This window comes from Protomyctophum bolini (assembly GCF_963924005.1).
Source record: "Protomyctophum bolini genome assembly, chromosome: 1".
NCBI classification, from domain to species: domain Eukaryota; kingdom Metazoa; phylum Chordata; class Actinopteri; order Myctophiformes; family Myctophidae; genus Protomyctophum; species Protomyctophum bolini.
Genome location: NC_137862.1, coordinates 7,913,158 through 7,925,299, shown reverse-complemented (window position 1 = coordinate 7,925,299; position 12,142 = coordinate 7,913,158). Strand labels below are relative to the sequence as shown.

The 12,142-nt window shown below is 40.5% G+C and overlaps 2 protein-coding genes across 4 annotated transcripts in view; one reads left to right on the top strand and one right to left on the bottom strand.

The window, feature by feature from the left end:
* Positions 1 to 3,044, top strand: part of usp47 (ubiquitin specific peptidase 47) — a 31,708-nt gene extending 28,664 nt beyond the window's left edge. For both annotated transcript variants that reach the window (XM_080765104.1, XM_080765103.1), the window contains 3 exons: positions 560 to 607; positions 727 to 857; positions 1,173 to 3,044. In XM_080765104.1, the coding sequence (XP_080621230.1) occupies positions 560 to 607; positions 727 to 857; positions 1,173 to 1,347 (354 nt within the window). In that variant the 3' untranslated portion in view covers positions 1,348 to 3,044. The remainder of the gene's footprint in view (positions 1 to 559; positions 608 to 726; positions 858 to 1,172) is intronic.
* A 101-nt stretch (positions 3,045 to 3,145) lies between these two features.
* dkk3a (dickkopf WNT signaling pathway inhibitor 3a) lies at positions 3,146 to 10,680 on the bottom strand. Of its 2 annotated transcripts, none has more exons than XM_080784318.1 (7): positions 10,436 to 10,680; positions 9,693 to 9,977; positions 9,293 to 9,379; positions 7,491 to 7,577; positions 5,032 to 5,176; positions 4,733 to 4,889; positions 3,146 to 4,508 (listed from the first exon to the last, which is right to left on the bottom strand). In XM_080784318.1, the coding sequence occupies exons 1-7, from the start codon at positions 10,631 to 10,633 to the stop codon at positions 4,421 to 4,423; spliced, it is 1,047 nt and encodes a 348-aa protein (XP_080640444.1). In that variant the 5' UTR covers positions 10,634 to 10,680; the 3' UTR covers positions 3,146 to 4,420. The 2 variants fall into 2 exon arrangements, with proteins under 2 accessions (XP_080640444.1, XP_080640445.1); XM_080784319.1 differs by having other exon boundaries at positions 4,733 to 4,874.
* Positions 10,681 to 12,142: the final 1,462 nt, after the last annotated feature.

The following is a 12,142-nucleotide window of genomic DNA, read 5'->3' as shown; positions in this document are numbered from 1 at the left end:
GTTTTTATGCATCACTTGAGAATACAGTTGACACTTTGGTTCCACTCATTAGAACCAGTGCTTCCCACAGTAGAGACTCCAGGCCCATTGTTATGGGTGAGGACTGGAGTAAATGATCCCCTTTTCCCTACTTTAAAAAAAAATATTTCATAATATCCCAAAAGTAAAAACATTCAACAGTTGTTTTTTTTAAGATAAAGCTCTATAAATGTAAAAAATTTATAAAATAAACAAAATAGTGAAACTAGCACTTTTTTATTGTCACTTTGAAATAGGTGGGTAATTGGTGTATCTTTGTACGTTTAGATACTTTGGAGAATTTTGGGAACCTATTTAGACTAATATTGAGACAAGTTGGAGTAATATTGAGACAAGTTGGAGTTATGTCCATAGTTTATTCTGACCCCTTGTCCATAATGTATACATCATGAATAATTATTATGGACTTTGTCTTCGTCTCAACTCATTGTCATGATGGCAGCAATGATTGTATTGATTTCTAATCGATTCGATTGATATGAAGTCCATTTACGATTCATTCTTGACACTCCTTCTGCAGCTCAGGGAAATAAGTCTTATTCCTCTTGAAAACCTGGAGTTTGCAAAGGTATGTAAGCTTTACCTTTACCTTAGCTTTACATGAATCTAACCATACATTTCTAAACTAGATAGTTTAGCAGATGCTAAACGCATTAAAGTATTGACTGAGCATATTTCTGCCCGCAGGGGAGAGGGACCTTTCCTTGTGATATATCTGTGTTGGAGATCCATCAGGAGTTGGACTGGAACCCTAAGGTGTCGACGCTCAACGTGTGGCCCCTTTACATCTGTGACGATGGAGCTGTGGTCTTCTTCAGGTGAACCGAGCGAGAGTCACTAATCTTTCTGTTCCCACTAAAATAAACGTGTGCTAATGGACATAGTTATGAATGGTGATTAATAATGTGATAAATCTGATTAGAAATGCTAATAGTTTGGCTTCCCGTACAAAATAAGCTGGAGATAATTTCCAAAAATGGGTTTTCTTTTGTATTTATGCTTTTTAGTATTTCAAGGTTTCTTTTATAGTATAGACTCCACTGATAGAACTAAATACCACGTATATTCCACAAAACAATCTCAGTTATACTGTATTGTGCCATATTATGTATGTAATGTAATTTTCTGTACAGGGATAACACTGAAGAACTTATGGACTTGTCTGAAGACGAGCGCAATGAGCTGATGAAGAAGGAGAGCAGCCGCCTGCTGAAGACCGGACACCGTGTCAGCTACTCTCCTCGCAAGGAGAAAGCCCTCAAGATCTACCTGGACGGAGGCCCTGCCAAGGACCCGGGGCAGGACTGAGGCGCAGCGCACTGGGCCTGGTTACCTTAGATCACCCGCCTGCTGCAACGTAGCATGGCTGACCTTGAGGAGCCCTGTCTGAAACACAGACAGGCTCTAATAATGGACTTGAAGGTCAAAGCAGTGCTGTGCGGCCCGACTGGCGCTCTCTTGCCCTCCACTCTGAGCTCCAATGGGGATAGAGATTGGCACAGATATTGTGCACGATAGTGTCTTGTACTGTAAAAGTTGAAAGGGAAGTACAGAAGCTATTGATTAAGAGACTAATCACATACTGTATAGACAAATCAGTTGGATGTAGTGTTGCAGGGATGGATGCATGGATGTTAGAACTGTGAAGCTGGAAGTGGAAGACATCCGTCAGTGTCTCTTTGTGTCATCTGTCTCCCCTCATGTAAACGGCACTTCCCCACCTCTGTCCCTGGGTATCTCTCTTACTGTTTTGGGCACTGTTAACCCATTTAGGCCTGACGTCGAAATTTATAAAATGTCTTCTAAATCCTGACAGTTTTCTGTCAGGATTTCGACCACATTTTCACGGTAAACAAAAAAAGAACTTGTAGATCTGCTATTTTTCAATAGCTAAATTATAACAATGTTTAAAACACCAAAAGGGGTTCCCGCCCAAAATGGGTTTTAAGCATCTGTCTGTTTCATCAACATTCATTGTCCAAATTCAATAATGTTCATTCCTGTCTCATCAGACCAGAGACCTTATCCTAACATTGTCCCCCATTTTTGGGACAATACAATTAATAGTATCTGCAGCTCTTTTTCCAGTCCTCAATCCTTCTGGTGAGTCAAATGGGATTATTAGATAGGAAAATTAGATCATTGATTAAAAAAGAAATCATCTTTTTGCTTTTGGCTGTTTCTGCCTTTCTACCAGAAAGCCACAGCGTAATAACGTGTCATGGTGGATTGTCTTACTGCTGCTTCCATCATGCTTTAGCAGCCTTGCTTCACTTACACAGGATTATCTGGTAGGCCATTGGTCTTTTGCTGTCAAGGACAATAAAACAAAACCATGTTGATTACCGGTATGTTTAAAAAATATATATTTTGTTTTTGTTTATTGTAAATTATTATTTTGCTCCAGACTTAATTATATATTGGGTCTTATGAGAATACGCGCACACATTTTGTCTGTTTAACCATTTTGTTTTCATTTAGAAATGTAATTGTTTTATTCATCACATTATCGTGTCCCTTGACAAAAAATGGCACATTTTCAACTGGAAAAATATGCCATTTTTCTTGAGGGACACGTTGGCCATACAACAGAAATAAGAAAATAAGCCCTCGGTGTGTTTGGGTTGAGGGGCGGGAGCCCTCAGTGTGATTTTGGCAAAGAGTGTGGTTGTTTTGGCCCTTCTACCTACTGCTGCTTGATAGACAGACCTGGGGATGTAGAGAGGCCCTTGGACGTGCTAAACGTTGGGTCCTCTCTACACCTGTTCAACGTTGGGGCATCTGTTCTGCACACTGGAGAAGAGTCCGCCGAACCCCTCTGGGCTTTTAATGCTGCCACCAGCTATTCACTGTAGGAATGCCAATATATGAAGAAGAACTTTTTTTTTTTTCTTTTCTTTTTTTTCCTTTTGTGGTTGTTTATGTTTATTCCTTTGAAATTGAAATCCTGTGTGAACATAGTTTAAGATGATTTTAGAAACAAATAAAAATGCTTTTTTCCATAACTGCAGTTTCCTGTTGATGTAAACGACAACTTCATGAATTCTCGTTGCATGTAAAGAACCACTGACCCTGGTAAAACCTTTAAAATATTTTATTTTCCTCCAAAGCAGAATTAGTACAATGTGCAAAGCTGCAGGCCTTCATAAGATGAACGAACTCAGGTTACATAATGATAGTTGCATGCAAATTCTATCATCCAGCACCGGTATAGATGCAAAATATGCATTGCTCTTGTATCTTTCACGTCTGAGACAGTCAGAGATACTAGGATAGGATATAGCCTAGTGTACCTACATGATATGAACAACTGCTGTGCACATGAAACACAAATTGATGGCTCAGAACAATTGGTTCAAATTTACATTGAGGTTAAATGAATACCGCTGTGTGTGTAAAGTATAAAAGCTATTTTTGGGTTAAGTGTGGACACTTGACTCAGTCGTGACTACTGTCTTATTACTCGGGACCAAACAGGACAACATGTCACTCCAATCTAGAGGCACCATCAGGAATTCTGTGATATTGAACCATTGTTTCAATAGCATTTGAACAAATGAGCAAATGTAGTTACAATTTACTAATATTGATTAGTAAATATTGATTAGATAATATCGGTACCTTAACTTTAATATGAGTAAGACAAGCACAATGTTTTAAAGAAATAAATGGGTGAGGTTAATATTGTTAAGGATAAGATTATTGCAATATCTGTCCTTCATGGCATAGTTGTCATGGGACAATGTTACAGTATAATACCACATGCCTTCTTTATACTAGTGTATGAAATAAATGATTGTCATGAGTGTTGCATGTTAAACTAACAGTTGTTGACAATGACAAAAAGGTAACTGGTAGTATAAATCGCTGAATCTTTTAAAAAGAGATATATTTAACCATTTCTATACCTGACATTTTTAAGTAGTTTGCACTTTCTGAAGTGGCGCCTGAGATTCTTTTGTTGTAATGCTGAGCATATAACATAGCTGAAAATATAGTATTGCTAAACACATTGGCATTCATTTGTCTGCTTCATTGTTGCTCCAAGACTGAAGTAGTGTCCTGCACGTTCATGTTAGTTACATGTTTGTGAACATCTCTCATGGGATTTCAATATTTCAGCAAAGACAAAGAGCACATACACTTCTCAACACATTTCTTCAATAATTCAGGTTCCATGGTGAAAGTTCCACCACATTGGATCAAGTTAACAAATTGGAAACGCTACTTTTTGCAACAAAGTACTGGCTAAGGCTTAAGCAATGGGCAATAGAACAACTCTTTGGGTGTCATGGACATGGGATGTACAATACTTCTTCAGTTGGATTTAATGGAGACCCTGCTGTCTGGTAGTTTTAAGGCAATCTGAATTGACCCATTTCTAGACTATGTAGTCTATCTCTGAATACAGTGTATCAGTCATCTCCTCTTCACTTGAATTCTGCTCTTTAAGACACATGGAGCCTCGCCTGTCAAGAGGGAATAATGCACTTTTTAGTGTGGCAAAGCTTTGTGCAGTGTGGCATATGGACAAAAGGCTTTTTAGTATTTAGTATTTTAGGCTTCACAGTATTCAATACAGACCCAGTGCCTTTTAACTACAGAGGGTAAGCAAGGGCAATGCCATTGTTTGACAAGAATAGCATATGAAGCAGGGTGCAATATAGGCCTACTTAAAGGCCACTGTACTCACCCCAGTGGCTGGCACTCCAGATTCCCTGCACATGGGCAGTGTTCCCTAGGTCCCTCACCTTGCATGTCCCAGGACAGCAGCGCCATCAGGTGGTTAGGAGAACCATAGCACCGCTCACGTTCAATGGGCTTAGCTGAGCATACTGGGAAGAGGAGCGCTGAACACACACGCACGCACGCGCGCGCACACACACACACACACACACACACACACACACACACACACACACACACACACACACAGTCAAAACCTGTGCTTTAGTAGACGTGTGATGCTACTGCATTAGCATAATAGTATACCTTTATGGAGAGCACAACAGAGGTCTGTACTGCAGTCAGTCTGGTACTGGCAAATATTGCCAGCCTCACCCTTTGTGGCGTTCTGAGTGCACTGACCCCACACACACAGCTGTCCAGAGCAGCACTCCTCATCCTTGGTGCAGGGCTGAAACACAAATAGAGAAACACCAACTGCATGTGTTTCTAAGAAAAAAGAAAGAAAGTGTAAAGTGATTCTCAAGCACTTCAAACTATGCATCTGGCCGTAGAGCCCCGTTCCTGTGCCAGGGATCCCCATAAGGCAAAGATCTGTCCAATTATTTTGGAAATAGCCGGTCTATATCTGAGGGTCCCCAGACGCCATTTGAGAACCAGTGGTTTATACTACAATTTTACTAAAATTAGATTTAAAAAAGAAAGAAAGGAAAAACCACAATATATTGCCTTGCTTACAATATGGATTCGTAACATATCACTATTGAATGGCGGCCCCTGTATTGCGATACGTATCGCGTTGCCAGATTCTTGCCAATACACAGCCCTATGGTAAGCACTGCCGTCGTGGTTTTTGTCAATGCTTAAAAACAGACTTTCCTGAAGGTGGACGGTGGCGGTATCACTGTTGCCTCACAGCTAGAAGGTCCCGTGTTAATTTCCCCGCTGTGGGCGCTGGAGTCGTGTGCTCTCCTCCGCATCATCAGTGCTCATACCCTAGGTGAGGTTGGCCTTTCTGTATGGAGTTTGTATGGTCTCCCTGTGTCTCTTAGGGTAGGTACCCTGACTATACCCTCATAACAAACATGCAGTAATCGTCCTTGTCTCTATACTGCCTGCCCCTGGTCAGCCTGATGGAGGGGAAAGGAACCCCCCCCTGTCAGATGATAAGAAGTGCTCACTCCTCAAGTCCTCATGCATTGAATGAAGCATGAGCTCAGTTTGGTGTCCCTACAGTTGGCAGATGAAGAGTAGTGCCCAGGATTACAGTTTAGTAATTGGCACTGGGTGAAAAATGGGTTACAAAAATAGTGGCATAAAACAACAATGGGTTCTGTATTTGAATCTGGGATACAAAATACAAATAATGTAGTACAGGCTGACATGAGGACTGCCTTGTGGATAAAACAAAACGTTTATAAAGTGATAAAGTCAAAGCTCTACATTTTGATGTTCGCAGGAGTGTTTGCTCAGTTACATGGGTCTCTCTGTCTCTTCAGCACTTTATTAAACAGAAAATACATTTTCAGGTAGATATTCACTTCAGCCAATCGGGAAACCCATTTATCAGCTTAAATTCTCCAGTTTCAGTTGCGTTAGTTCATTTATTTTAGTCGTCACTTTCACAATTTCACATATCCTGTATTCTGTTTAAGAGCTGTAAAGGGTAAAGATAGGGAACACTGAAAAAGAAAAGAAAAACTATATATATACTGTATACTGTAGCAATGGTTGATTACTATACGAATATAGCGCTATTTAACAAATACATATCATATCCCCCTTTAATATATTCCTGTCACTTCCTGTAGTGCACAGTACACACTACACACACCTGATGTTGGCATTACTGTAGTCCAGTGTCTACATCACCAACATTACCTCCTCCATTACTGTAGTCCAGTGTCTACATCACCAACATTACCTCCTCCAAAGCAGGCACTTTGGGGTTAGCATGACTCTACAGTAGCTTAATCTTAAATAAGACAAGAAAGTGTGTCTCTACACATGTGATTGTCATTGCCTGTCACTGTAATCACTGAGAGCAAAGGACGAAGGAAGAGGTCATATTTAACCTTGACACACATTGTCCTGTAAAATAAAACCCAGAGCAGCTGCTGTGGCTTTCAGAATTGATAACACTGACTCTCCGATTACACTTGTAGGCCTGCTGCAATGCAGTCACAGCACAGTACTCAACTATCAATAATACACTATTAAGTACACTCTGAATCAATTCTAATACACACTATGTATGTCATAACATCTTACAAATAACAGTATATAAATATAGGACAGATAAATATAGTATACAATGAGAAAAATAATTACAACAGAAAACAGTGTGTGTACGTGTGTGCGCGCGCGTGTGAGTGTGTGTGTGTGTGTGTGTGTGTGTGTGTGTGTGTGTGTGTGTGTGTGTGTGTGTGTGTGTGTTGTGCGCGCGCGTGCATGTGTGTGCGTGCGTCTATGTGTTTCTGTATGAATTTAAACCCTATATACTGCCTTTGCAGACAGAGTTTTTCGCAGTAAATAAAATGCAAAATATTTGTCTGCAAATTAAGGCCTTTACAGTTCAACCAGGTTATTTTTGTGAATGTATAATCTCTACAATAAATCTCTTCTCTGAAAATAGCTGATCTTCAAGCTCACAATGTGTCAAAACAAATGTCTGTGAATATTCCCCCAAAAATTGGGATGTCATGGTGCAAGTTGTTAATTTCTATAATAATAATAATAATAAGTTGTTAATTTATTTCACCTACCACATCTATAGCCTTGCAACGTAGACACTTGTGTTTGTCAAAGAGGCAGTACCTCCCCTTACCACAGTCCTCATCAATGATGCACTCCTACAGGCAAAAAGGACACAGAAATACCCAGGGCTGCTATGAGACTTCACATTACAATTGTAAGATAAATGATTGATTGATTGATTGATTGATTGATTGATTGAAATATTTATTAACAGTTTGCAGAATTACAATACATTTCAAGCACAAACTCAATACAAAGACTGTTAACTGTGAGTGGATGACCCAATTACACTTGTTTACAAGAGGGTCCACCATGTTCAATTTATCAAAACATTTAGAGACGTACAAATAGACACTTCTATATAGACCAAGAACAGAACAGGAATTCATCATAAACAGGAATTCATCATGATTAGGTAAGGAGCATTGGGAATGTGGCGCATACAGATGGGATGTTCCCTACATGCTACAATTACTTACCATCCTAAACCTTTAATACTATAAACAATTAAACACGTTTATAGTATTCTTCTTGCCTTGGTGTTAGTTACCTAACAGTAGGACAGACAGACATGTGCAGCTTGTCCTCCAACTACATAATATCTAAAATAATGCCACGCAAATCACTTTGCCCTGTCTCTGGGGAATGTATATACAACCATTCCAGGATTTACAGTAAAAACAGTTAAGCCCAGGAGTCAGGAGTCACACAGTGGTTTAATTATTGTCTTTCTTTTCTGTTTAATTTATTCATAGAAATACGTTTTCCTCTCGACTTGAAGGTACTATAGTACTGAAAGTACTTTAGCCTATACCAATTTAAAATGTTGCACCATTGGCCATGTGCTTCATTAGCCATGCATTTCGTTAATCATTATTTTAGTATGCATAAAATATCTTCCAGAGTACTCGGGTGGCACAGGGGAAAAGCACCTGTCCACCACTGCAGAGTCTATGCCAGGGTTTTGAATCCACCGCGATGCATGGCTCAGCCAAGTGTCTATACTGTATACGAACACAATTGGCCATATAGTTGGGGGAGGGAAGGCAGGCAGAGAGTAGCCTTCGGTCCCACTAGGCTTATTACTCATCTTCTAAGAGAAAAGGGCAGAGAGGGTCTTGTATTGTTGCTGAGCAAGCAACTTCTACAGGCTGGGAGGCGGAGCCTGTCAGTGGGGAGGAGGAGGGGGGGGGGGGCTCCTCACTGGTAGGTGGGCCAATAGAGTGCAGTCGCAGTGACAAGACAGAAATGTGTGAGAAGGGTTAATTGGCATAGCGATTAATTGGGGGGGGGGGGGGAGGAGTACAAATAATACAAATCAGTTGATTCCTTTACAGACATCCTGCCTAATCAGCAGATATATGCTAACATTACTATGCATTATTAATGGCCAGGATGCCTTGTTATCAAGTCCCTGAGGTTTCAGTCATTTTTGACCAAATTAGAAAACTAAAACAGGAAAACCAGAGAATACAATAGTGACATAAACAACACACTATTACACAATGAAATCCATTTAACAATAATCTTTACACAATATTTAAAATAATGTGTTGTGGATCTGCAATGGAATTATTTTAAAAGTATTTGTTAATTATTTTAAAGTTATATAGTAGGCCTATGGCTATTTATTTAATTAACGTTGTTTGCTCAAAAGATAATAATAAAATAAACTTTGGACATGACCTTTTCCTTCATTCAGACTTGATGCATCTGCATGGTTTGGGTGAGTTTTCACCACAACGGATAATATGCATTACAAATATTCAGGAGCCAAACAATACAGTATACAGTGTTCACTTATACTTACATGATTGATATTATTTTCCTTGCCACTGGGTGGGATGCTGTTAGTTGTAAGGTGAGGTTCTGTTTGTCCAGTAATGTTGTCTGTCTCCTGAAAGAAGGGGAACAATGTAATATCACAGGAAAACAAAGAACTGCACTGCTTTTTAGTTTGTGCTTTTGTGCAGTGGTTATTTATTTGTGCGTTCCAACTTGCAGGGTGTACCATACCAGCATAATTGGTTAATAGCAACAAAATCAGTTTAATCACTTTAACTCTATATGCATCAGCTATTTGGAAATAGTCAATCAAGCTCAAAATGCATTGTGATTTTTTTTTAAATAAATACTGTATATAATATTTTGGTACTATTGTAAGTGGCACTGGTACCTGTAACCTGCCACTGTAGGTACATTGATCCTACCTTATCCACGGCCTCCGAGGGAAGGACAGTTTGATTGTCAGTCACTTTGTCAGAGGCATTGTCAATTGACGGAGCGTCACTGGGCTGCGGTTCTGATTCAACACTTTCATTGTCAATTGATGGAGGATCACTGGGCTGCGGTTCTGATCCGACACTTTCATTGTCAATTGATGGAGGATCACTGGACCTGGGCTGCGGTTCTGGTTCTGATTCAACACTCTCATTGTCAATTGATGGAGCGTCACTCATGGGCTGCGGTTCTGATTCAACACTTTCATTGTCCATCTAGAAATGATTGACATATTGATTCATGCTAATAATAATGTTATGTGGAAATTAAATCAATCAACCTATTCCTGCATAATTATCCTACATGTAACATGTTAATTAAGTGTGTAGGCTAGCTATATAAGCCAACTTGTAATCGAATCTTGTGGTTCAATTTTCAAACATTGTAGGCCTAATTATGAACACTTGGATTATTCACTGATCATTGGAGACTATACTGTTGTAGGCTGCCTATACCTATACCTATGCACATGTTCTCTGACACTTAGGGGACAGCAGCTGCGTGACCCAGCTTCTTTCTATTTTTAGAATGTGCGGGATGAAATCAATTGTTAAGATTTAAAATATTTAAAATAGTAGCGATCGGTAATTTACTTGGGGCTTATTTGCAATAAAACACACACTTAAAATGACGATAACACAGAGATGCTGAGACATGGATATAGCGGGCTTACTTGGAGGACCGCCGTATCCTCCTCCTCCTCCTCCCGTTTCTTCTGACTGTCCTCCACTTCCACAAACACGTTGTTTGCGGAATAATGGTCACCCAGAGTCACAGTAAAGTCCGAACGCACTAATTCAGGAAGAATAGCTTTGACGACGGGTGTTGTCGTGACAGTGAAAGCCAGAACTAAGGCGAGGAGGAGCAACATCGTGCCACCGATGTCTGTCTGCTGCTATGCCGCTGTTGCTGCTGTGCACCACTGGGTGGGTGTGGTGATGGATGATGCCTGGACTCCGGAGAAACATCGGCAGCATCATCATCACAGCTGATGCCAAATGCACCGTCAGAGGAGGCGACGCGGTGTCGCTTGCCGACATGCTATCAACGTCCTAATGCAGGCGACTGTTCGTCAGCAAGTCGTGACTCGTGGGGTAGGCCTGTCTGACCTGACTCCCGAGTCCCGACACACGTCACGTCACACACCTCTTTTTCTACTAATGATCTTGCGCAGACAATTATTTTTTATAGGCTATTAAACTTGGCAGAGCAGACACATGATGCAGGTAAATATTAAATAACCGTCCCCAACAACTACCCTTTCACAGAAGACAGTGGAATTTAAATTCTGAATGCATGTTTAGGAGTAATGTTAAGGAGTAATTTAAACGTGTGTTTGGGTTTGTGTGTGTGTGTGTGTGTGTGTGTGTGTGTGTGTGAGACGCAACTTGGCCTGTTGTAGCGCCACCATGAGGCTGATTTGAAAACTGTCAAGTTTGGAATATCCGTGGATATGCACGGCTGTCTTCCTTCTCAGAATGCATTTCTTTCATGTGGATTCCAAGGGATTCGATTTCCCAAAAGTTGCGTAACTGATCTGACAGTGGCTGTTCCTCTCCGACGCTGATGTGCATCACTTCAATGTCCACAACTTCAGTTATGGTGACTTCTCCTTGCACCAGCCATCCAAATACAATTTCCAGTGCAACTATAATCCTTCATTAAAAAATAAAAAATAAAAACTCAATTTTTCCTGTGACCATTTTCCAATATTGGTCTCCGCCGGGGACTCCTGATCCATCCCTATGATGGGTACACCTGCTATGGGCATTCCTTTTGCTTCCAAGTCCCTCCTTATCTTTCCGTTTGGCGCTTTAATCATAGACGAGCTCAACTTGGGTGTTTCCAATAAATGGATGATGAATATTTTGTGTCAAATGACCCTTGTCTTGTAGCAGCGAAACGAGCCTTCACTTTCCTGCAGGTAATTCTCTGGGGTGTTTTGGAACCAAAATTCAAAACCAAAAACCACATACTCAACATTTCTTTACCTATAACTGGAAGTTTAAGTGCTCTGGAAATATCCTCTTTAATGAAACTGCGGGTGCTACTACTTGGCTTTGCGTTGGTGCATCTATCCAAATGGTATAGCCTACACCTAATTCTACCTTTTAATGCTTAGTTTTAATGCTTTATACTGGCTATAATAGACATCATTATTTGGCATGTCTTTAATGTCCTTCACCAACAGGTGGCAGAAAATCCCCCAAGGTCAAGGTAAACAGCAGTGGCACAGCTGCACCCAGCATTTTAGAAAGGAGAGAGCCTTTCTAAAGCCTCACATTGGCCAATTATAGCACCACCAGGAGGCCACAGCCTGACCTGGCTCCTGGTGGAGACCTGTCCTATTATAGCACCACCAGGAGGCCACAACCTGACC

Excerpts from the sequence above, each read along its gene's own strand:
- dkk3a (XM_080784318.1), bottom strand. The coding sequence starts at position 10,633 with ATGTTGCTCCTCCTCGCCTTAGTTCTGGCTTTCACTGTCACGACAACA. Across the intron at positions 9,978-10,435 it reads AGGATACGGCGGTCCTCCAA|ATGGACAATGAAAGTGTTGA; the intron begins GTAAGCCCGCTA and ends AATCATTTCTAG. Across the intron at positions 5,177-7,490 it reads GTTGCAAGGCTATAGATGTG|CCCTGCACCAAGGATGAGGA; the intron begins GTAGGTGAAATA and ends TTTGTGTTTCAG.